Genomic DNA, 27,202 nt, shown 5'->3' on the forward strand with positions numbered 1-27,202 from the left:
ATTCCCTTAATTTCCCCAGCTGATGTAGAGGACTGTATTACTTCCCCTCCTTATTATAACCGCCTGAGGGTGGCGCCAAATGAATAAATAGTGGCCAGAGCAGCTTCTATTTTAGGCCATTCATTTTGCTACATGGAATGCATATCAACAAGTAAACTGTCAGCGCAGGCTACCTGTTACATCAGATTTAGACAATTTGTACAATCAGTGCATTTTGTGTCGACAGAAGCAGCGGCCGTTTTGCAGCAGGAGCGCAACACATGCAGTGTGTGCTACAGGAGGCGCACATTCTATAAGGTACATTTCCCCCCGTTTGAGGTGACCCAGTTTGATGAGATCTTCTTAAACTGTAGGAATCACACAATTTCCTGGTAGGCAGCCCGGGCATAATGTGATGTTGAGTGTGAAGTTGCTGTGTGCTGCGGTGGATGGGAGCCCCACCTCCTCCCACGCTCTGATGAGTAGAGAGAGGAAGAGAGAGGGAGAGAGAGGGGAGCAACTAACCTACCCACAGCATCTCACCACTTGCTCTCTGGAAATGCTTCAGATGGGCTTCTTGTTTAGGACCGGTTAGCTATTCCGTTTAACGTTGCAAAAATGACAATGATGTTGCAGTCGCTTGGACATCCAGTGCGTCCTTAGAGTGCGTTTCAGGCTACTTCCATCACGGGAAAGCGCTCGAGAAACTTGGACCAAAGGGATGCGCCAACGAGTGCATATCTTGGCAGGGATCAGTTATTGAGGACTGGAAATGGCACACAGTGGGCTATCCCTATGGAATGAGACTCTTCATTTTCCTGCTCTGTCATAAAAGAATCAAACAGCTCATAACTTCTGATATTTCCACGGACTGAAATCTGCTCGACACCGCCGGACGACGGAAGGCATCCAATCCTGCATTTTGATGCGGAAAGTTGCAAATGCTGTGAATGGATTTTGTGGCAGCTGAAGTTATTTTCATGTCAGCACTGTGACGGAGGTTTGAGGGTTAGACACCTGCCTCTGGGATCACCGGTGGACATAGCAGCTGCGGACGGATTTGTCGACGCGATAAGCGCTCATAGAGAAGTCTCTGGCACAGGTACTGAAATTACCGCAGAATTAACCGAGAAAGTTGTTTAGATCGGTTGATCTTGTTGGAGATTTGTGTTGCTGAAGTTTGAAAAGATTTCTGACTTAAAGTGGTGTCTAATAGCTCAGGGCCGAGCTCCAAAATAGACTGTTTATAGCCTACAACAAGTTGTCCGCGGTGCACTTAACAGAGAAGCCGATAGAGCTTGGCTCGGCTCGGTGTTACAGGTTGATAGGACACAGTGATAGAAAGGTAACAGTGCAGATATGTCACCCGCGATAATGACGCGCTGCGTGATTGATAAGACGATGCATCGCAATTAAAACACATCCGAGTCGAGAGAGTGATGGCATTAAGTCGTTAAGTGTGCATGTCAGTGCACTTCACCTACAGTATAAGAGCATTCGCTTCAATGTGATGTGTACTGACGATCGGCTAATTGCATCTTATTATACCATTATGATTCTGTGAAGCAGAAAATGTGATCCATTTGCATCATCCCTTCCTCGTCATTTCTTTTATACTAGCTGCAAACATCATACTAATTGCCTTCATTAGTGTATCTTTATTTAGAGCCTTTACTCACCATTTTTCTTTTTTTTGTTGTTGCGCAAATAATTCTGACGTATAGCCTGCCATGTTCATAACTAATCGTCAGTTTTCCTGTGAGGAGATTTCGCGCATATAATTGGACGGAGGAAAAAAATCTTTGATCAGCGCATCCGCACGGGTAATCTCCTCTGCTCTCAAGCGAGAGTCTGGGGTGTTGTTTCTCGCCACTCCACCGACCACCAGGCACATTTTAATAGTCTGCTTCACGTAGTGATGTCGGTCTAAGTTCCCACACATACTATAGGCTACCAGGCCGTCAAAACACAGCACATCAAAACAGGCCTATAACCCATTTCTTCCCATATCTGACAAACTGTTTAGAAGACATAAAGCTGATGATTGTGTATCTATCTGTCTATCTATTGAAGATGATGAATAAGGGGCAAAAGGGCAGGCTGTCAGTTCAGTTTATTTCATTCATTTGCCATGAAAAGAGGTATATTTGATCAATGGTGAACTTTACACATGCCCCCCACTCCCCTCTGAATGCTGTACAATAACATGCATTGTGTCATGTGATGGTGTTGCTGAAGGAAGGCTACCTGTTTGCCATTTGCTAAACATATCAAATCTTCAAACACTGGAGTGTGAGCCTGTGCAAAATAATACTTAATCTGGTTTTAGTTCCACATGCAGACCAACAAGGAGTATAAAGTATATGACCTGTTTGTTCATATCTCCCCATCTGAATGCAGCCTCTTTGATCTCAGTGGTATTTTTTTGTAATAGGAGTGACCCGCCGTCAGTGTTTTCGTGTGGATCAGACTGGAATAGCTAAACACTCCTGCCCCTAGCAAGTGTTTCTAACCAAAGGCCACTGTTCTCTCATCACCAGTGACCAGGGTTTACTGTCTCTAGAAGTGCAACATTTCGCAGTAAATTCTGTTGGTGGATGAGCTGTAAGGAGACCTAAGCTGTGATACTACCCATCATAAATCATGCTGGTGGGAGGGTAATGGGTTTTACCTGTTATACTAGCTAAAGGCGCAGAGTCAGCCAATATATCACATCACCTCAGTTGAGAAAATCATTAAATCAGCCGTTATCTTTCCCCACTCGAGCAAAGCAGGGAAGATCACATCTTATAGACGTTCATGAGCCTGATTTGTACCAAGTAACAGGTGAAAAATCTGCTTCTGCAGAGGAACAAGAGGACTGGTGGTGGTGCTGGATCCTGATCTTCATTCCTACACTCTAATGATCTTTTCTCCTCCCCAGACACAACACTAACCCTCTGACATATTATTAATTTACAATTATGCCTCAGTTGGTTCTGGGCATGAGTCATTTCTGCTGGACCTGTGGAGCGGCCAACTTAAAGAGCAAGTGTCACCCAGTCAGTCACTGAGTTGACTCAGTCAGTAGATAGTCTGTCTCTATGGTAACCAGGACATGCCCACATGCTCTGCAACACAATTATATTGTTCTTTTTTGACATACCTTTTCTTTAATTAAATATGACAACACTTACATATGAAGACACACTTATACTTCTTCTACTTAAAGCCAAATATCTGATACATATTTCTTGACAAGCACCAGTTTTGATATCTTTCAGAACCTTTTAAAATAATAATTGCTAATTATCTTCCTTTATAAACAAATGGTGGATGGCCATGTCGTATACAGGAAGTAGATGATGATAGACTGATTGTTTGCTGGTCTTTATCGAAAGATATATATGTGATGGTAATTACATATTTTACATGCCGTTACTATCTTTTATACTGCTTTTGTTCTTTTCATGTCTTTTTCAACTGTATCTCTTACACAGAATTTCTATTCAGTGAAACTCAACCCTGTTATTTCTGTATTTTCCTCCCTTTTATAATTATTAACATTACAAATTAGTATGATATCAAAATAGGATCTACTTGTCCAGACTTAAATGGCATGATAACCACACAGCCATTAAGATTCAATTAATATGGATGTGTTGTGCCCAACAAGTTGTTGTCTTCAAAATGAAAATCACAACACCTAGCTTAGACTGCACCAGTTAACCTTTTATTTTTCTTTCCTCCCAACTATGAAATGTCAACATTCCTGAAGACAGTTTGACAACTCCCTGTGGCGCAAAAGGTTTTTGGCAAAACACATGCAGAGCAGTTTTAGGATGATGGTTTCGAAGTCAGAGCGAATGAAAATGATCCTACCATAGGTGTGGATATTTTTGCATTTTCCACTGACCAGTATACAAACAAACTACAGGTGGTGGAGGTTTTCCATGTTTGTAAGCAAAGGTGGTAGCAGATTTTTTCAGAGGTCATTGTTATGGCCGGGTTCAGCACCCCTGGCCTCATTAAGGCAGAGAACTGCATCCCTCTTGGGAATGAGACCAACTGTGTAGGGTCAGTGATTGTAGACATGTAGGCGGTGAAATGTTCTCGTCAACTGTGGGGTCAGCTGGGTGGCACACCGTGTGAGGGCTCCAGGTGAGACTCAATCAGACCTCGCAGTTTGACTGATGTTTAGCTGCCAGAGAAGTCTTTCACCTTCTCCTTTGTGAGGAGCAGAGCAGCAGCACTGGGCGCTGAGCCTCTAGGGAGAGGTGGAGGGATAGAGGATTGTAGGCAGTCGCCAGGAGGAATTTGGGAGTTCACTGCTGTCATTCAAAATGGCATTGGAGGAAATGGGTAGATCCATGAGGCGAGGGAGAGATCATAAGGAAGGGAGGCACAATGTGAACAGACATCCCCTTATGTCTGCATCCACTGGTGAGATTCAAATTTTCTCTCTGTTCCTTTTGAAGTTGTTGCAGCTATTCCAATATTCTGATTGAGAATGCTTTTTGCTCCTTGCTTTGTCCTCTTTTGCATATTTAGTTTTTTAACAAAACAAATCCTCTTTGCTTTCATTATTAAAAGGCTACAGTTGCACAAACAAAAAAATATTTATCCCTGCACTTTTTTTTTTGTTTGACTGTTTTCAGAGCTTACATTTCACACAATATCATCTACATATACTTGTCTCTTTTTATTGACAATACCATCTCGTGAACATATTTTATTTGCCCTTAGGTAGAACAGTCATGCAGGCATATGTCAAACACAACACCTCTACATTTCAGTGTAACTTCAACAGAGATGACAACAGACTCCCAGGTGACACAGTGGGCAGGAGTGAGAATCACTTCTCCTGCTCTCTTAGAGCTACTCTTATCTATAGAGGTCATTGGCTGGTGAAGGGGTATGCTTGGGTGACTTTCTCCTGCAGCTTGTGAGTCTGAGGGGCGATGGCCATGCTGAGAATGAGTCATGAAACACTGACTCTCTAGTCAAGTCTTGTACTTAGACTTGGCATCCCCGATGGTCTTAATAAGCTGGGTTTTGGCCAGGAAGTGTTCTTGCCGCGTGGCAGGTCGACTCTGTGATGTTCCTAGGGGTCTTAAACTCCATCGCTGAGCAGTTTTGCTTTGACTGCATTCTTGGTTGAAAAGTTTAACATCTTCACAGGAGATATAGCAAATTGCAGACCCATCAGGCAGTTTGAGAGTGTCTTTGAAGGTCCACCTCCATACTGTGGTACAGGCTGCCTTCAGTTTTTCTCTATGCTGGAACCATCTGGACCATTGCATGATCACAGCATGAGGCAGTGTGCTGAATGCTGCTTCGCTGGTAGAGTTAAAGTTCTTTCCTCAGTAAGACAGTGGATGCCTTGATTGTATTTGGAGAGATATTTCTTCAGAATATTTGTCGCTCTTCCATGAGTGTCTGGCTCAGTGTGTTTGTTGGTTTGTCTATTTGTGCAGGATGCTTTTTGCAGCATACAGTGCTTGAGGGAATTATAGTATGAGCCCTTAAGGCCGTGCAGAGCCCTAATAGCTCTGTGTTAAGGAAGTACAGTGTGCACTGCACCCGTATAAGTTGTAGTACAGTAGGGGTCACCCAACCATTAGTCAGGTCTAAGTTGCCTGTGATGTAGCTACCACAAAGTAGCTGCGGGTTTCTAGTTATAATGGGTAGTTAGTGCACGAATGAAGCACATTTCCACAGTGGTGTCAGTTAGACACCACTGTGCTGCCACAGCTCTTGGGTTTTCGTCGGGTAAGTTTTAAAAGACAAAAGGATTTTGCTTTCTCAGCCTGTTGCACTTTCAGAAGATTTCAGTGTTGCGATGCCTGATCCAGTTCTAGTATCTGCCCCAAACAATGCAATCCTTACAGAAGCAGTGGTTAGAGTGGTCGGCCAGGATGACAAACACATTTGAACACACTGGAAGAACTAACTTCTTGTTCCTTCCTTTGATTTTATGCTGAGTTATGTATCGCTATCTGCCTGAATCAGCTTGTAGTCTTGTGGGTCTACCACACCATCTGGGATGGCAGATGATAACCAAGTTTTTCACAGGCAAAAGCGCTGAGATGCAGGAAATGTCACTCCTAGTTGTGTTCAGCAGTTCTAATTCATCCATTTTGCTGCTCAGGTAGTGAACATTGGTGAGACGTGCAGTAGTCCAGTGGTGAGAAATCTCAGCACAAGTTCCCTTTTCGCCACCACCTCAGAGAGCTTTGAGATGACAGGGAAAAGAAAAAAAACTGCATGCTGTCAGGCTTTTGATAAAATATTTGTGAGATAGCTGAGAAATGTGAGATAGAAGCCCAAAGGCATGGTGTCAATAATATTCAACCGATAAGAGATTCTCACTGAGTGATGGCAAAACGCATATTTCACAAACAACACAAATTTTAATGTCAATGTAAACAAAGAAAAAAGAACACCAATTCGCTGTGGCTGCCAGGCACGGTGCCATCTGGAAGACAGGCATGAGGCCAACTGGAAGACATTAAGTCATGAGTGTCATCAACCATAACAATCATGTCACTATCAAAGCACGCCTATTCATTCTAGAAGTGGCTGTAATAGCAGGGGGACAGTTACAGCTAAACAGAACATTGTGACATTAATTACAGTTTTCATTTTGAAATGGCCATTTTGTAAATAAAAAAATTAAAAAAAAAATCTGCAAACTTTAATTCAATGGTAAATGTTAAAGAGAGAAAAAGTAAAGATGATCTAAGTGTCAAGAAGACTAAAGCATCATGTGATAGACATTCTGTGTGTCATATAAGGAGTCATTTTGAAGAGTATGAATAGGTTATTCAAATGACAATGCAAAAAAAAAAAAAAAAAATCAATTTCTTTATTTAACCTTTTCCCAAGCTAATGTGTTTAATGTAAGCAGAGACAGAAATATGAAACATTTAAAATTAGATTCAGAATGACCTTTACTCCATAATTATTTCACAAATTATGTTGTTTGGATGTTAACTGTCAGTTGTAGGTATATGAACTGTTCTGTATCCGCTGATTATGTTTTTACTCCTGCCTGCCTTTTATTCTCTGTACACATGAACACACTGAATGCACACTCACCGTTCACGCCACATTGACTAGAGGCTCCCCCTGCAAATGTAAAAAGGGACACGTCGATAACTGAGCAATTAGTGCATCAATAACCTGCACTTCCAATTTTAATGTATTCAAAAGGAATTGGATTTCTTCATTGGATTTCTGTATATTTGTGTTTTGCCATCTCGCTTAATACACATTTGCTTTGCTCCTCTCTGGAAAATTGTTTCATGGGAGGAGATGCAGAATGCACTGTCTTTGACCATATTCATTTATATTTTTCATCCAAGGCTGTAGCCATTGAGTCAGCATAGGGGAGGGGGGGAGGTTAACTGACGAGTGGTCTGGGGTAGAGCCCTGCGCATAACTCCCTTCCTAATACCACTCCCGCTGGATTTCTGACCATGTCTGATCACACCCGCCCTTTCCAACAGGGTGTGTGTCAGCTCCTGCCTGCAGCTGCAAACATTCTGACCATACATGTTTGCATAATTGATTGATTATCAGTAGATTGATTATTAATAGATTGTGCTATTTTACTGTGGTATTTTTAAAAAAAAAAAAAAAAAAAAAGATGAAGTTGTGATGCTGATGTCTCTGGGATTTAGTGTTATTATTATTATCTCTAATATTCCCAAAAATTCCTCAAATGTCCAACTTGATCTCCAGGACCAGCACGTTTTTTTTGGTTGTTTTTTATTTGTCTGTTTGTTTCTTACCGCCTGCTCCCACCAGCGGCAAAGATAAAACCATCCATTTCCATGAGATTTGTGTTGGGTCAAAATGCTTTCGATGCAGTCCTCTGGTCTGGGGGTCGTCTCCCACAGCCCCCACCACCTTCAAGCCCCACCCCTAAAAAAAATCCAATTTTTAAAAGTATTAGACTATATTACCTATGATAAGCAAGTGCACTGATATGAACAACATGCTATATGAGAATGCAATAAATGACAGCTACTACTGCCTACATACATTACACCTGCAGCACAACGTTAATGACTGACACTTTGCTCAGACATAACATGGGCTATCTGAAAGCTTCAACCCAATAAGACATTACTGTGAGTTGAAAATGTCTGTGAGCACCATTGTTCAAGTTTCAAGCCTTTTATTTGCCATTTACTTAAGGGCATCTGCAGAAGGGCATTGGCATTCTTGTGCGCATTGTTGGCTGCTGGGTGATTGTGTGGCTAATTAACTGCAGGTAATTAAGCAATGATAGCCGACAATAGTGATGGTTGATTGATTACTACTTGCTGTTTTTGCCAAAAATGGGCAAACCACATACAGAACTACAGTACACCATAACAGTTGAACCAATAGTAATAATAATGCCAATATATTAGGTTTATTTGTGATTCTGATCACACTTGCTAATGATTATTTTTCAAAGGTGTGTGCAGTTACCTGTTGTAGCATAGCATTTTTTTTAAATTATATTTTTATCATTATATTGACATTTTAAGTGCATTTCAGTATATCATTATGACTGCCTTGTTTCTGTCTTTCTCACAGCCACTCAAACTAAGGCTGCACTGATCTCACTTATCTCACCAATATTAAATCCAGTACCTGTACCCTTTTGTTTCTATTTAAGTTCTTTCATGCTTCAACTATGTATCACTTCTTAACTAAAGGTGGTGAAGCAGACACTCACAGATGCACCACACATACAAAACTGGCAAAATGTTGCCTTTAATAAGTTTTCTAGCGCACTGGACCTTGATATTTAACTTCAACGTCTGTTCTTATTTCAATTACCAATCGCACTCCACACACACACACACACACACACACACACACACACACACACACAGACGAAATAATTATAGTCTTAAATCATTGTAGCATGAAAAAAGCCAGAATTCTTTAGCTGGAGGGAATACAGATCAAAGAAGACACTAAAATAATGGGTCGTAATTACAGAGTTGAAAGGTTCAAAATCAAACACAATGATTACAGTGTTTGAGCTAGCCAGTAGCAATGGAGCGTGGATGGAAATTTCTGCATTCTGCATTGTTTCGAGCTGCATGTGATAATATCGGCCAAATTGCATAATGTGCTCGAGAAGAAATGTCTTCATTGCCTCCGTAACCCTTAGTGTGCAAGCGCTTAATAGAAGCCTCTCTGGTAATGATATTGATCTGTTAGACATTGTCAATTGACACTATGTTGGCAGGTTTGTGAGGGTTTATGTTTGAGGGCTTTTTTTTTACTGCAGGTGACTTTTGAGCTACAGTGCTTCACCACTCACTGTCTAGTAGTGTAATACCAAAATAATGAGTCTCTTAGGCAATCTGATTTTGTATTACAGTTTTATTTGATTACGCAGCTGAAACAATCCAATCCACACTGGCCCTCAAGTTTGTTCTGCGTGTAAGCTCAAAAGATACAATTTCTTGTTCCTACATTAATTTCTACATGAAATTTGTAAAGCCAAGACATCCATAGAAGATATTGAAGCTCTGGGACAGAAAAGAAACCAAGCCAGGAAATAGTTATGATTGCACTTTTAAAATATACCTCTTGTCCCTTTGTTGTTATTGTTGTCTAATTATATTTTGTGCTTCTAGGCTTGTTGTAGATTTTGGTGCTACTTATTGACAGAAATAATTCATTTCACAGCGGTGGTGTTATAGCAGAACAATACACTGAAGACAGCTTTTTTCACTTGCTGCTGACTGCTTGTATCACTCTGGTGTTAATGACTTTTTGATGTGAGTTCTGTGTTTCACTTTATAATAAGAGTTAAGTAATTATTGCCTATGGGGGCTTGTACAGCTACCAGGCGTTTTATAGCTAAATCTTTAAACATGATTTCCAAAAGGAAACACAGTTTTGACATAAATACTCTCTGTCATTTTGCAGGCAGATCTTCTGATGATCTAATGGAACTGAATTTACGAGTAGTGTTGTTCTGGGTCCTGGTGCTGCACTGTGGCTCTGCTGAAGGCAGTATCCTGTACCGGGTCCAGGAGGAGCAGCCTCCCAACACTCTCATTGGTAGCCTGGCAGCAGACCAGGGCCTGCCGGACTCGGGTCATCTCTACAAGCTGGAGGTGGGTGCCCCTTACCTACGTGTGGATGGAAAGACGGGAGACATTTTCACCACAGAGATTCCCATAGACAGAGAGACCCTGAGGGACTGTCGATCCCTGGCTAAGGGTAAGCCCTGCTACCTGGAATTTGAAGTATCAGTGACCGATCTGATACAAAACCAGAGCCCACGACTCATTGAAGGACGCATTGAGGTACAGGACATCAATGACAACACTCCACAATTCCCCTCTTCTGTGCTCACCATCTCTGTCCCAGAGAACACGATCATGGGGGCTCTGTTCTCCATACCGCTAGCTACAGACAGAGACTCAGACAGGAATGGAGTGGCGGATTATGCTCTGACTGCAGGGCCAGACGCGGCAACCCTATTTGGTTTACAGGTGGCTGACGACAGGGGAGGGAAGCTCCCACAGCTTATTGTCCTGGGCAACCTAGATCGCGAGTTAAAGGATTCCTATGACCTCACCATCAAGGCAGTGGATGGAGGAAACCCACAGCGCTACAGCAGTGCTTTGCTGAGAGTGGTAGTCACTGATGCCAACGACAACTCCCCCAAGTTTGAGAGGTCCACGTATGAGGCAGAAGTGTCAGAAAATAGTCCAGTGGGGCACTCCGTGTTGCAGGTAAGATTGTGATGCAAATATACTTGCTTCTAAGAACATACTTTAAATCAAATTGCAGTCTGAAGTGAATGGTTATAGTAAACTGCAGTGAAAATTGTTTGTGCTGCTTGATGTACTGTTTTGAATTTTATCTTCAACAGCTGAGAAACAAAGACTTAAAAAACCCCTCATCCAATTTATCAAGATGTTTTTGAAAAATGAGTGTGTGTCATGTTTTTGCAGTACTTATTCCTCAGATATGGCGTAATGTGTAAAACCAAATCAAAGATGGATATTTTTACTCTGCCGTGTTAAAAATTTAACCTCTAATGCAGAACTCTTGGGAAACCAAGGCCACATTTGCTTTTTGTCAACTCACATATCTTCATCATAGTTAAGTTTTTAAACATTAATCATTTGTAACTTCACTCCTATTACTCTAATGTGCACGTTCAAGTAATACTATAGGTACAAGAGCATTATGATATTGTGCTTGTACAGGTAATTAAGCTGCTTATTGGTTTTGTTGTGCTATTATACTTGAAGAAATAGAATTAGAGATACACAATGTCAGTGTGTAGGAGTAAGATACTCTGTGTAGGATTTTCTCTGCATACTGCCATGAAATTGTACCGACTGTCGTATAAATAAATAAATAATAGCAGCTCTAATATTTTGTACATATGTTTTCATGTGAACCTTTTCTCTAGCTCATTTTGTGGAATAAAAGAAAAGGGAGTGGGAGGGGGGAAAAGAAAAAAAGGCTAGTGACATAACCATCAAAAGCAGAGAGGATGGCGATAATGAAATATGCCTAAATAAAGCTGTTCACTTGCTGTGCTTTGAAGTGATCAGACATCCGTTGATTAATTTATTCATTCATTCACTGACCAATGATAAGTAGAGAAAATCCTACACTGGCTTCCTTTATTTCTTACCTCAAGTCATTGTGCATAAATCACACCTTTAACCACTGAATTCCTTTCATTCTAGGTTAAAGCAAATGACTCTGACATGGGCCCTAATGGAGAAATTGAGTACACCCTTCACCAAGCTGTAGACCCAGTGCCGAAACTCTTACGGATTGATCGCTCCACAGGCATTATCTATGTCAAAGGACCCCTGGACAGGGAGGAAATCAGCAGCTTGTCCTTCTATGTGGTGGCGAGGGATAAGGGTCCTCAACCTAAAAGCTCCAAGACATTTGTAACCATTGAGGTGACTGATCAAAATGACAACGCTCCAGCCGTGGAGATTCGTGGAATTGGTCTTGTGACACACAGTGAAGGAGTGGCTAACATATCAGAGGACATGCCAGTTGGAACAGCTGTTGCTTTGGTGCAAGTGTCCGACAAGGATGAGGGAGAGAATGCTGTGGTTACTTGCGTGGTCGCAGGAGACGTACCGTTCCAGCTACGGCCTGCCAGCGACTCATCCAGTGACAACAAGAGGAAATACTTCCTACAGACCACCACTCCCCTCGACTACGAAAGGATTAGGGATTACCGAGTAGAGATTGTGGCTGTGGATTCTGGAAATCCAGCACTCTCTAGTACAAATTCTCTGAAGGTGCAGGTGACTGATGTGAACGACAACTCTCCAATATTCTCCCCAACCTTGTTTGAGGTAGATTTTGCCGAAGAAAACCAACCAGGGGAGAAAGTTTTGGATGTTACTGCTTCAGATGCTGACAGTGGCACTAATGCAGAACTCCTCTATAATATTGTGGCAGACTCATCCATCAAAGGTCTGTTTGAGATTGACCCAAATACTGGCGAAGTAAGAGCCCGAAGCCCACTTGACCGTGAGCATAAAGAACACTACGAGTTCCGGGTCACTGCAGCGGATAAAGGGTCACCTGTTCATAAAGGAACAGCAACTGTTGTAATAAAAGTCCTTGACCGCAATGACAATGACCCCAAGTTCATGCTTAGTGGCTACAGCTTTTCAGTTTTGGAAAATATGCCTCCCCTAAGTCCAGTTGGCATGGTGACAGTCCTGGATGTGGACAAAGGTGAGAACGCTCGTGTCCACCTCTCTGTAGAGCCTGATGGAGGGAAGTTTGTTGTCCAAAATGGAACAGGCACCATTCTGTCAAGCATCTCATTTGACAGGGAGAAAGAAAGCAGCTATACTTTCCGTCTCAAAGCAGTGGATGGAGGAGACCCACCTCGGTCTTCATATGTGGGCGTTACCATCAATGTACTGGATGAAAATGACAACGACCCTGTGGTCACCAAGCCCTCCAATTCCTCCTTTAGGCTCTTATCACCTCTAGCCTCCCCAGATAGCCACGTTGAGGTAGTGGAAGCTGAAGACCTGGATAGTGGGCCTAACGCAGAGCTGGTCTTCAGTATTGCTGGTGGAAACCCTTACCAGTTATTTCGCATTTCCCCCTCCAGTGGGGAGATCACTCTAGCAAAAGAGATGACCCGTAAACATGGCGGACTGCATCGCCTAGTGGTGCGAGTGAGTGACAGGGGGAAGCCTGCACGTCATGCCACTGCCCTGGTCCACATCTATGTCAATGAAACCATTTCAAATGTCAGCTTAGTGGAAGCTCTAGTAGGACATAGTCTTTACACTCCATTGGACAGGGACATTGCTGGTGATCCTGACAATGGCTTTGCTGCACAGCGTAGTAACATTTTGTTTGGAAGCCTTGCTGGTGTGGCAGGTGTTGTCATGTTGATCCTAGTGGTGGTATTCATTCGACACCGCATCCAGAGAGAGACTAAGAGTGGGTATCAGGCTGGCAAGAAGGAAACAAAGGACTTATACGCACCCAAACAGGCACCAAAGAATGCCAAAGGGAAACGTGGGAGAAAAGGGAAACCCCAGAAGTCCCCAAAACCACTCGGAGAAGACGAGGAAGTCAGCCTTCAAAAGAGTCTCAAGTTCAACCTTGATGGAGTCAATGATAGCCCCAGGATACACCTGCCCTTAACATATTCACCAGGAAGCCCTGATATAGGCAGACACTACCGCTCCAACTCCCCCTTACCCTCCATCCAGCTGCAGGCCCAGTCCCCTTCAGCCTCGCAGAAGCATCAGGCTGTCCAGGACCTTCCTGCCGCCAACACCTTTGTAGGAACGGGAGGAGATGACAACTCTACCGGCTCAGACCAGTACTCAGATTACAGCTACAAGACCAGCCAAATGAAGTACAGCAACAAACAGGTAAGGTCATGTCTTAAAAATCAAACTGCTGTGTAAATGGTCTGTTAGAGGAGTGGATGGTTGGTGTGTTGCATTGTTTGAGGGTATTGAAGAGGCATAAATCACTTTTTGAACTCATATGTATTATTCTTATTGTGTGCAACAGTTTTAAATCATCTGATAGAATGAACAACTCTTGTAGGAATATGTTGTCTACTTAAAAGACAATTCAAGATAACATTTGAATAATTTGAATGGCTTTTATGATCATTGTGCCATCACTCTGAATTTTAGAAATGTTCAAATATACATATATATTGCAGATTTGTTAATGTCATTTCTCTCTTATTCAGAATTTAATTTTCTGCAGAACAATACATAATGTTTGAGACAGCAGATTAAGGAGAGAAAAAATATCTTCTTCTGGTTGAAAAGCATATAACTTGCTTGGAATTGAATGACATGGTATTACCCTAAATTTGTTTTACCATTATAAAGTTTCTTTAGTTGCATGGACAATATTAATGTACTTTGGGGATTATGTAATTGTGATATTTACAGATTACAATTATTTCTGTTAATTAAGTTTAAAGATATGCTGTATTACTATTTTATTTTGCTCCCGTGTAACTTCCTTGGAGGGTGAAATTCAATACACAAAGAGTGTTCCTGCTAAAAACCCCAAGTTGTCTTTTTACCTCCAAGTGTATGATCAGACATGGCACTACTAAAAAAACTTAGACGGCCCATCATATTTTGTTTTTTTCCTGGGGTTGGCAGTGGAGTTGAACAGGGAAGGTCCATCTCGCAGTGACTTACTTCTGCTCTTTTGCCTGACCTCTAGTGCTCTGATCTCCGCAGGTCACTTGCTCTTATCTCCCTGCTCCTTATGCTCTTATCTCCTCTTATCTGTACAACATTTGGCAAGGCTCGAATCGCCATGGAAACAGAAATATTAATAGACTCAGAGGGGATTACGAAAGGGAAAAAATGTAGAGTCTGGGGATGGAAAGCTATTGTGTCTCTAGGTTTCTGTGTCATCTGCAAGTGTGTGAATGAATGTGCGTCTTGGACTCGGCAGGCGTAGACATGTACTGTATTTGTGTGTGTGTGTATGCATGTGTTCAAAGGGGCAAAAGGTAGACTGCTATGAACATTAAATAATATAACATTCTTTATAGTACAGCAAAATATCCACATGTCAAGATCCCATCACTATTGAAATGTTTTTTCCAGTAATTGCCAGAGGTGTGGATTCGAGTCACAAATGTGATGACTTAAGACTTAACTTGACAAAATAATATAAAACAGGCTAGCAAATCTACTTGGACTTTAGCACCAATGACTCTTTATTTGACTTGGACTTGACCGTTTGACTTGGAAGTACTTGATACCTTCCCTCAAGCCCACAGAATAAAAATAATGTTTTTTTTTTTTTTTAAAGTGTGCCATGAATCCGTTCGTTTTCCTTAATTTTTGCTAAATGTGCAGGTCAGAAATTATGGACAGAGAGGCAGCAACTTACAAAAAAACTGTTTAAACAGATTAGTACAAATTTCAAAGAGTATTCAAGATTATTGTAGATTTAATATATTGTTGCTCTGTTGTAAAAATGGCTTTACATTTGGTGAAGAGCGCAATGTGACTTGTTAAGGACTTGAAAGTCAAAGTTTAGGACTTGGGTGTAAAGTCTTAAGTCTTACGTGTGACTTTCAAAATAATGATTTGGTCCCATTTCTGGTAAATACTGTATTAAACTTTCATTGTGTGAAGAAAATATCATCCAGGAGGTAGATACAGTATCACATAACTTCAAAGAGCACCCAAATCCAAAGACCACCCACGACAGGGGCATTCCTACTTAAACAAACGCAGTGCAACTGTGATCTGCAACCTAACATGACTGATAGTTCTCATCACATCTGAGTTGTAACTGATATATTTGTAAATCACACAGTAATGACTAGTTCCAACAATGCATAATTCATGTTGCTACGCTGGTATTCAGAATCATTTTTTTATCAAAAACATTTGACATTCATGTAAGCAATTTATTTACATCCAGGACAAGTTGACATCTGCTTTCAAGATGCTTCCATATATCAAATCACAGTGTTATACATACACACAGTGTGACATTCTCCAAGGCTTTGCAAAAGTTTGACACACGAAAATTAGCAAAAATAGAAGAGGAAAATATGCCGCTGAGTTCTGAACATGTGTAGGTGACACATTTTCAGTGGAGATATCTTCAGAGCCACTATCACAGTTGGCTGGTCGGTAGTTTCAGCAGATGCCAGCTGACAGCTTAGGTGATCACAAGCCTTTGTGGGTGGAGTCAGTTTAGAGAACAGTCACCACTGTCTCCTTGATGGACAGCATAAGGGACCAAAATGACTGCAAGCCACGGGGTGTGTCTGGGTATTTGTGTGTAGTGCCAATCTCTGTGTTTGTGTGTGGATTTGCTGCTCAGTGAAAGAGTGTTAATTGTAACTGTGGCACAGATGTAAGCTCACAGCACTTGACAGTGTTTGTGGTTTCTCAATGTGATAACATAAATGCGTATGAGACATGACTCAAGTGATTGACAGGCTGTGTAAAAACATGGACAGATGTTGAAGCTCATGTGACATACCTCAGCAGATGTTGTCTCATGTATGGCATCCCCTCTCACATCAGGAAGAACAGATTGACCAAAATATATAATTAAAGTAACTGCCAAGTGATGTGACAGATGCAGAGTGGTGGTGCCCTTGCTTTAATTAACTGTGCTACACTCGACAATGGCTTTTCATTGGGAATGTGGTCAGGTGTCTATGTTTGTACTAAACTTCCTGATGTCATGTCTGAAAGTTACAGCTTGCATGTTTACAAAGTATGAGCACACGGAATATAATAAGCATTTTTAGACTTTTTTATTTATTTATTTATTTACATTTCTGTTAGAGTTTTGCTCTGTAACCATCTGCTGCATTGTCATTCTTTTTCACCAATTTCCTAAACACCAATCTATCATTGAGTTAAATCTGAGTGAATGTTCAACAAACTAAAGCAGTCTGATCTGGAAACTGTGAAAAAAGTGGGTGTACCTCTTGTGCTTATGTCTTTGTGAGCACTAGTTTGAATCTAAAGTCCCCATGAAATGAAAAATACATTTTCCCAGTTTTAATCCTGTGTCCCTGTGTTAATTGATCATCGATCTCTTATATGCCAAATATATGTCAAAAAAATCACTATCAAAGTATTTTTACATCAAAATCCCTGTCTTTTCTCATCCTGTAAAACCAGGGAAAATGGTTTCAAATGTTGGATGACACATCCTGCCCTCAGGGGCATTTACAAAAGTTCATCCAGCCAAATGAGATTTTGGGTGACTAGCTAGCCACACCAGTCATAAAAAAAACCTTTCACATTTTGTGGGTTGTAGTAGCTAGCACAGCAATATGGAGAGAGATAGGAAGAGATGTGTGTTTGGATATCAGTGGACCGAGCAATTGTTTTCATTTCCAAACAATGTAGCGGAGCTCTAACTCATTCCTGTCTCTTATCCTTGTTGTGATCTAACGTGAGGGAGGTGTGTGTGGAACCAACAGTCCGTTCAGCAGCTGTCTCTGCTGAAGCTCTGGATGGAGAGAAACTCTAAGCCCACCTACCTTTTAGTGGTCCAATCCAATGCAGAGGATTTGATTTAAGTTCCTCTTCTAACTGTACATTACTCAAATATTGTTGTACTAGGAAATACAGCTTGGTACAGATTATCTTTTTGTCCCGTCTGCTATTACTTATCTTAACAAGCATTGACCCTTAAAGTCCATGATTTACCCCTGACAGTTTGTACTGTCTGTTTTGTTATGCTCATGACCACTGTCTGTATCTCAGACATTAAAAGTTTTACCTTACCTCACCTTACCTTACATGTCACAATACAGAAGCTTAAGACACTCTAAACTTTGTTGTTTAAACCAAGAGGCATCCTCTGAGGCTGAAAAATAAAGCCAATGCGTAAATGCCAAAAACTGCAGTTCCTCTGCTAGCCACTTGAGGCTGGCTCCAAGAGCGAGTCAGTCCCCATAGATCCCCATGTTAAATGTCCGACTGTACAGCCTGGTCCAAAAAAACAGTTTTAATCTCTGAAGCTAATTGTACAGGGGGTTAAATTTTATATGTCACCCATTTACATTTTAGTATCCAAGATATCCAAGATGTCAAAGGCTGAAATGCCGAACTCAAGGCTTCAGAGCAGCAGTCCACAAACCAATGGGTGACGTCACTGTAGATATGTTAGCCTGAGTGTCAGACTGAAGCTCCCAGAACCTTCAGTCTGACATGGCTTCCATTGAAGGCGATTTACAAGGGGGAGGGAATTTGATTTTTTCCCTAACCAATCAGTAGAGATCAACGACTCACCCAGAATCTGACGTCATTAGTATCCATGCCTCGGGGGTGCCGAAAACAAGCAAGCATTGCCCGTTTAAAATGTCTCCGTCGCCGTGCACGCCCAGCTGCATTGCTGTTAAATCCAGTTTAGCAGCTTCCTTAATTTGGTCCTCCATTAACGGGAGTAGTGGCGAAATACCTCAATAGCATCGTCAATGTGGTCTGTAGGATCTGTAGTGGTCGCCATTGCTGCTATCCTTACCAGTTACCCACCGGCGTACAGCTTGACATCATCGTGGCGCTGATTGGCTAATTGCTAGACCCCCGGCGTTCATTGGTCCGTCCATTGTTTGGACGAGATAAATCGCAAATTCATTGAAGTATGCCAGACCAGAGATGCAAGCCTACTCAGTTGAGTGGGCGGGGTCTATGGTCTGGAACCAGGCTATAGATATGTCCATTATTTTATACAGCCTATGATTCAAGCATGAGGATATTTTGCCCTGTCCAAACTTCTTTAAAGGATTTCATTCTTAGGGTTTAGGTTAGAATTAGATTAGCTTCAGGGTAAGGGTTGGATGTAGACATGAAACAAACTCAGAACCCATTGGCCCTCATCTAACAACAATAAAGCCTCTGGGGGTGAGGTCCACTATTCTAACACCCTCTTCCATGCACCAGTCATTTCGGCTGATCTTTATAAGCAGATATTTGCATACGAATGCAGATAAATTTAAGAAAAGGTAATATAAAGCTAACTCCTCTTTAGATGTCTCCTCTTTAGCCAATGTGTTTCACCTCTCCACATGGACATTTTATCAGCTATTCAGACGTGATTGGTCATATACATATAGACATATACAGAATCTGTTTATAGATATTAGACAGGAAGTCATCAGGGCTCAGGATAGGATTTAGCACACACAGACACAAAAATATTTTTGTTAATGTATGCATGTGCATACGTGGAAGATTTGGTAGGTTAGTCATGTATATAGATGTTGTTTCATCACAAATATACATAGAAGGATAATACATACAAGTATTAGACCTACTGTACTGGGTGGGTGTATCATTGCCCTCATTTTTATTTAGATTTTCTATGTAGCCTTGTTTGTTGCATAGCAGAATATTTAAATAATGAATACTCAAGAATGGCTTGTTGAGGGTGTGAAAACCCAAACAGATGTTTCAGATGGCCTAATTTCATCACACCATTATCTAAGTATGTACCAGCTATATGTGCAAAGCAATATTTGTTTTGTTTCCTGCACTATGAGCTAGTACTGCTATCAATTTAGAAACATTTTGATCTTCTCCCAAGACTCTGTAGAGATTTTTTCAGCCCTCTAATTGCTTTAGATTAACCCACTTTGGCACAGAATTCCTGAAATGCAGTTTCCGGGATATAGTATATTACAACAGACGTACTGCCTCTAAATGCAGTTGGGCAAAAAATAACTATTGCCTCACAGCAAATTCAAAATAAATCCTTTTTTCTTAAATGCTTGTTCCAAAAAAAAGGAAAAAGAAAAAAAGAAAAGCGAACCAGTAAATGTCAGGAATAGACGCAGACATCCAAAACCCTTAACCACAGCTGCAACCAACGGTTGTCATGTACTGTGTGTGTCTAGATCCAATGAAATTCAGAACCTTGGACAGTGTTTTTTGCTTCCAAGTGTTTTAAAGCCTTTGTGCAGATGGATTACCATAGCATCATGAGTGGAGAAAAAGATAACAGGCCCATGTGAGGTTGATATAGAGAGACTCCTGTCATCAGTGGTCCTTTGTCAACACTTTTTAGAATTATACCAAACACTAATTAAATGTTTGAAATGCTAAAAAAGTGCAGTATTTTAACATAATTGGTGAAAGTCCACCAACACCCCAAAAATCAAAAAAAGACCTGAGCCATTTTCTTGACTTCGTTTGATGAGAAAACCCTTTTTTTTTGGCAGGAACAACCTTAAGAAGTGCAAATATACCAACGAACAAACCCAAAGTGTTTCTATACTAGATATAAACAAATAAGATGAGCTCTCTGCATGAATGCTGTAGCTTCACTGTGCTGAACAGAGGTCTTTACAATTGCTTTCATACTGCTTGCACCTGTTCGGGTAATATTATAATTAAAGTGGGGACGTTGGGAATTTTCCTCAGGGTCTTGGCAAGTTAAACCACTCTCAGGTGTATGTCACACTTTTGTTATTGAGCCTGGGTGGGCATTTACATAGGGTTGGGCGATGAAAGGATCTTGATAGGGGATCACGATTAAATTTATGTCAACAACAATGATAAGCTTTGGGCATTTTTTTCTCAGTATGGATAGATCTAATAGCCTGTCATAAGGGCTGTGGGACTTGAGTTCGTTGTCAGTATCAAATCTGGTCTAAAGACCAGTTCTTTTGTCTTGAAGTCTTGAACTTGTTTTGGTCTTGTGCCTTGTTGGACTTGCAATTGTTTTTTGTGATTCAAAATCAGTTGTAAAGAACATTTCCTGATTCAGAAAAAATTCTGCTCCCTCTGCCTCTTGCTCCCTTGCATTGCACCAATTTTGCAAGCAACGTTGACTCTGAGTTCATCACCTCTAGCTAAAGTGAGCTAACAGTAACATCACTTGTGGCTAGTCACTAGCTAGCTCCCTCAGCTAACATTAAATGGCAAAATTGTGTGAAAATTTTACCATAACTCAATTTGGTTTCTTGAACAGGACTCGATTTGCTCTGAACTCGGTGTTGACTTGGTCTCCTCTGCCTTTGGACTTGGTCTTGACTTAAACTGGACTGGACCTGGTCTTGGGCTTGACTTGGACTCAGTTAAGTTTGTCTTGATGACAGCCCTGCCTATCACACAGCAGGAATACACGCAACAACAGCCAGTCAATGTGCTGCCTCTCTTCTCTGCCTCTGCTCTGTGTCGCTGCCTGTTTGCAGGAGGGCGGGGCTATGCTACAGCCCACAGCAGAGGGAATAAAGCACACTTTAGGACATATTTTACTGGAGTCATCGACGACAATGCTCATTATCCATAAGTGCAACAAAAGGAGGACGTTAATGATCAATTTATCAAACACCTGTTGAACAAGCAGAATACAAACTTGCAGAAATGTGATGTCTCGGCTACTCTCCTTTTAATTCACACTTGGTTTGTTTTACACAGTCACGGAGCTCATTATGCTAAAATGCTGAGAGTGAACTTGCATTATCCTCCAAAGCTGAGGGAAAAGTTAACAAAAAAGTAGGCATCAATTATATGGAAATCGTTGGATATTTCAAAAACAACAAAGCCCAGATTAAGAAAATACACCGTCAGTCGACACCGACCAAGAGTGGAAACACAACAGTGGAAACACAACATCGCCTAAAAAGGTACCATCCCAGCGACCACACCATTATTTTAATAAGTTACAAGGCGATTTAACTTGTATTAATTTGTTGGGGCTGGTAAGACATGTTTAGTTAAATATTTACATTTAGATGTTTTAAGTATATTAGGGCTGCACCTAATGATTATTTTTTTAATGATTAATCTTATGATTATTATTTCAATTAGTCGACTAATTGCATGACTAATTATTCTCAAGATTATTTTTTATTACTCAGCTTGTTATTTGTCATTATTTTGTTCAATTATCTTTTCTTATCCAATGACAATAGCCGCATATTTTAAGATTAGTCTAATTTCGATGTCACTGTTGTATTATGGTAATACTGATAGTAATAATAGGCCCTATGTGTCAGATACCTGAACAGAAAGTACTGGACCTCATATTTTAAAAAAAAAATTGCTGTATAACATACATTTTTTAAATCGCTGTATGTCATAGCAATCCTTTCCTGAACTAGAATATCAGTATTTTTTCTGAAGTTCTTGACTTAAAACTTAAAATGGTTATGACTTGGATTTATTTTCATCACTTGAGTAATATGCAGTTAAGATAATTACTGGTAAATGTAAGAACTTCTTGCTTGTGCATTCCCCTTAAAGTAAACAGAAAATACAAAACAGCATATAACGTTAGATGACGCATGCGGTATCAGTAGTAGCGCAGCAGAAAGTTTAATTGACTGCTACTAACAGAAACACGTTCTGTGTGTTGATAATCCTAATATATCATGCTTATGTGGGGACAAAAAGTAAACAGGATGGTGCTTTCTGCTGCTGTCTTAAAACGTGCTCCGGGATGCTTTCACTTCTAGTGTCTGTGCGCTTTCATCGGACGCAGCCTATGTAATTGCGACATGCAACACGTTTTGCAAATTTTCGTGTTTACGTATTTTCGCAATCATTGGCGTCAATTACATTGATGAACCACCCCAGCTCTACAGTGTTTTCCTTATCCTAAGAACTGTAATAAACTAAACCACGTTTACACATTTCAATGTTTAGGTTATTCAATCTCATATATTAATAAACTATATTCTAACAATTACAGAACAAACTCTGTTGTTTCTTTAGATATCTATCACTATAAGGATACTCTTCAAACTGGCAGCATTATCAAATTATATATTGTGATAAATATCAATATTGATCAACATGAAATATTCATTGCAATCATGTTTTTGCCATATTGCCCAGTCCTACATTTACATACAGGGAAGTCTGGATATTTTAAAGCAATAATTATCAGTGGGAATACACTGCATAGGCAGTGTTGGCAATTCCAGATAACTGCAGATAATATTTACTCCTTAATTATGACTGAAATCTGAAATCTACTTATTCAAATCTGCTGTTACTTAAGTTTTAGGAGTTATTGTAGAAAAGCACGTTTCAATCTGTGTGAGTTTTATTCAGTCATATTCATATGATGACATATTCGTATGTATATGTCATATTAATGTCTCACCTACTGCTGCTGCACAGTTGTCTCCAGAAAAGATATGCTAAGCTTTACATTTCCCATAACAAGAGAGCTGGAGGTTTGTGCGCCTTCACAAAAACTATCTTTGTAGTTGTTAGTTCCCCCCTTCGTCACCTTTGAATGTGTGATATTGCATGATGGTTGCTGGAGAAACCAGTGACTCACATTAACCATTAGAGCTGATAATTAGCCCTTTTGGGTCCAAGAGCTGGCACCTTTTTTCACACTTCACTTAATGAGAATACTGCATTTGAACAAAACACAATATGAGTGGTATGAAACACTGAGAATTCAGTGTTAAGCAGTAATCAGGGCTGTCTGAGAAGCTGTAAATTCACCCTTTATATACATTCACACAATTAGAATGCTTTATTTATCAAAAATAGGTGAGTGTTGTGCCCCAGTGGGATACTCGTTCATCTCCATCTCCTATCTGCAGTACCGTAAAGCCTAGTGGATTCTGAGAGCAGGGAAGGGGCTAAAGTGAGTCACTGTGAGTCTTAATTAACCTGCTTCTTTGTTAAGCAGGGCCCACACTTTGCGAACTTTAGGCATCCCTTTGAGCTGGGATTAGCCCAATTTAGCCCAATACTGCTGTTTGAACTCAGCAGAGGTGTATTACAGACGAGGCCCAAGGCAAAATTTGCAATTGTTCTATAAGATTGTGACACATTATTCTCTCTTACCTGTACTCAGGACCAGTGAAACCTGGAAATCATCGGAAATATGTCATCTGCATTTCAGTGAATAGTTGGGAAAGCAAGGAGTGCGGCTGATTTATTTTCCCTATGTTTTCCTATCTCGGTTTCCAATCTGCCTTCAAGTATTTTTTTTAAACCAGCACGACTCACAGATATATATACATACATACATACACACACACACACACACACACACACACACACACACACAGCTCTTTGTGCACCACATATTTGCCCTGGCTGATTACCCAGAAAAGGAAGGCTAGAAGGAAAGTGAGGTAAAAAGCATTGTAGATGCTGGAATAATTTACCCTGCATGTACTGCATGCTTTGCTTACTGTTTTACAGCTTAAAAGCGTCATTCAGTACATTGTGTTACACACTGCATTGTACGTATAAAGCACTGTGTGTTTTTTATACACCAATAGTGCCAACATTTCACATCTTAACACTGTTTCAAAATATTTGCCCACACTGTGGTATGTCTGATGGGTTGCCAGACCTACTTCAATAAAGACTAGTTGCCTTAGTTGTTCATAGAATATACTTCAGTGTATTTTTATCATTACAATATATTACTTCTGAGAAATGCTGCTAGCACAGTTATATAACTGGGCTTACTAGAAACCAGTGTTGCTGTTTTATATATATATATATACATATATATATATATATATATATATATACAGTACAGGCCAAAAGTTTGGACACACCTTCTCATTCAATGCGTTTTCTTTATTTTCATGACTATTTACATTGTAGATTCTCACTGAAGGCATCAAAACTATGAATGAACACATGTGGAGTTATGTACTTAACAAAAAAAGGTGAAATAACTGAAAACATGTTTTATATTCTAGTTTCTTCAAAATAGCCACCCTTTGCTCTGATTACTGCTTTGCACACTCTTGGCATTCTCTCCATGAGCTTCAAGAGGTAGTCACCTGAAATGGTTTTCCACTTCACAGGTGTGCCTTATCAGGGTTAATTAGTGGAATTTCTTGCTTTATCAATGGGGTTGGGACCATCAGTTGTGTTGTGCAGAAGTCAGGTTAATACACAGCCGACAGCCCTATTGGACAACTGTTCAAATTCATATTATGGCAAGAACCAATCAGCTATCTAAAGAAAAACGAGTGGCCATCATTACTTTAAGAAATGAAGGTCAGTCAGTCCGGAAAATTGCAAAAACTTTAAATGTGTCCCCAAGTGGAGTCGCAAAAACCATCAAGCGCTACAACGAAACTGGCACACATGAGGACCGACCCAGGAAAGGAAGACCAAGAGTCACCTCTGCTTCTGAGGATAAGTTCATCCGAGTCACCAGCCTCAGAAATCGCAAGTTAACAGCAGCTCAGATCAGAGACCAGATGAATGCCACACAGAGTTCTAGCAGCAGACCCATCTCTAGAACAACTGTTAAGAGGAGACTGCGCCAATCAGGCCTTCATGGTCAAATAGCTGCTAGGAAACCACTGCTAAGGAGAGGCAACAAGCAGAAGAGATTTGTTTGGGCCAAGAAACACAAGGAATGGACATTAGACCAGTGGAAATCTGTGCTTTGGTCTGATGAGTCCAAATTTGAGATCTTTGGTTCCAACCGCCGTGTCTTTGTGAGACGGAGAAAAGGTGAACGGATGGATTCCACATGCCTGGTTCCCACTGTGAAGCATGGAGGAGGAGGTGTGATGGTGTGGGGGTGTTTTGCTGGTGACACTGTTGGGGATTTATTCAAAATTGAAGGCACACTGAACCAGCATGGCTACCACAGCATCCTGCAGCGACATGCCATCCCATCCGGTTTGCGTTTAGTTGGACGATCATTTATTTTTCAACAGGACAATGACCCCAAACACACCTCCAGGCTGTGTAAGGGCTATTTGACCAAGAAGGAGAGTGATGGAGTGCTGCGGCAGATGACCTGGCCTCCACAGTCACCGGACCTGAACCCAATCGAGATGGTTTGGGGTGAGCTGGACCGCAGAGTGAAGGCAAAGGGGCCAACAAGTGCTAAACACCTCTGGGAACTCCTTCAAGACTGTTGGAAAACCATTTCAGGTGACTACCTCTTGAAGCTCATGGAGAGAATGCCAAGAGTGTGCAAAGCAGTAATCAGAGCAAAGGGTGGCTATTTTGAAGAAACTAGAATATAAAACATGTTTTCAGTTATTTCACCTTTTTTTGTTAAGTACATAACTCCACATGTGTTCATTCATAGTTTTGATGCCTTCAGTGAGAATCTACAATGTAAATAGTCATGAAAATAAAGAAAACGCATTGAATGAGAAGGTGTGTCCAAACTTTTGGCCTGTACTGTATATATATATATATATGTATATATATACACTCCTACATACCATCAGTTAAATCAGCTGGTGTCTCTGCATCCCATAATTTCATACTACGCTGTTGTCTGTTTCTCAAAAAAAAAAATATTGCAATAACCCTAACCCTAATCTTATATATTTTATAGGGCTGAACATATTTTTTGATTTTAACTGAACATCCTTTAAAGTGAAAAAACAAAACAATCAAACAAACACACAAACACATAAAACCAGGCTTCTCAACCATTTTAAATAAATAATAATAATAACGACAACAACAACAAACTTTAACACAGTGACAAAGTTATTTACAAAACATGATATTGTACTATACGCCATCAAGATAAAAACAACAAAACATAAATAAAATCAAAGAACATGAGACCAGATAAAACAGTGTGTAATAAAAGTAATAAAAGAGGGATAGAACATAGACAAACAACATATTTACTGTAAAATAAATAAAGCCTTCCTGTAGACGAGGGTTTTGAGGAGGGATTTAAAATAAAGTGCTGAGTTTGCTTACACAAGTTTCTCAGGTGGGGAGCTCCACAGCTATGGGGCTCCATTGGAAAAGTCTCCTTTTGTAACAAGATGGGCTGAGGGAACAGTTAGGAGGGCCCTCCTGAAGAGCGCAGGCAGCGGCTAGGCTCGCAGGACTTGAGTTAATCTATAATTATGGAGCAAGACCATGTAGGGCTTTAAATGTAATTAGTAAAAGTTTAAAATCAAGTCTATTCATAACAGGTAGCCAGTGTAGCATTGGAAGGATGGGAGTGATGTGGTTTTGTCTCTTAAAATTTGTTAAAAATCTGGCAGCTGAGTTTTGAACAAGCTGGAGACAGGAAATAGCCTTTTGGGACATCCCTGAATACAGGGAATTAGAATAATCAGGACATGACTAGTTAAAAGACACATGGTATCATATCTTTCAATATGAATTATTCTAATTCTTGGTTAACACTGTTTGCATTTTTTATTGCAAGTCTTTTTTATTGTTGGGTGCCCAGCAGTCTCTTTTGGTGCTGCTGGACCCAATATTCAAGATTGTCCGGCTAATGGAAATTCACCGCA

The 27,202-nt window shown here is 40.6% G+C and overlaps 1 protein-coding gene across 1 annotated transcript in view; it reads left to right on the top strand.

The window, feature by feature from the left end:
• Nucleotides 1–950: 950 nt before the first annotated feature.
• pcdh1a (protocadherin 1a) overlaps nucleotides 951–27,202 on the top strand; it is a 115,526-nt gene continuing 89,274 nt past the window's right edge. Inside the window, exons 1-3 of the mRNA XM_033648957.2 lie at nucleotides 951–1,081; nucleotides 9,904–10,718; nucleotides 11,691–13,877. Of these exons, the coding sequence (XP_033504848.2) occupies nucleotides 9,924–10,718; nucleotides 11,691–13,877 (2,982 nt within the window). The 5' untranslated portion in view covers nucleotides 951–1,081; nucleotides 9,904–9,923. The remainder of the gene's footprint in view (nucleotides 1,082–9,903; nucleotides 10,719–11,690; nucleotides 13,878–27,202) is intronic.

Source organism: Epinephelus lanceolatus, chromosome 11, assembly GCF_041903045.1.
Source record: "Epinephelus lanceolatus isolate andai-2023 chromosome 11, ASM4190304v1, whole genome shotgun sequence".
In the NCBI taxonomy this organism is placed as follows: Eukaryota; Metazoa; Chordata; class Actinopteri; order Perciformes; family Serranidae; genus Epinephelus; species Epinephelus lanceolatus.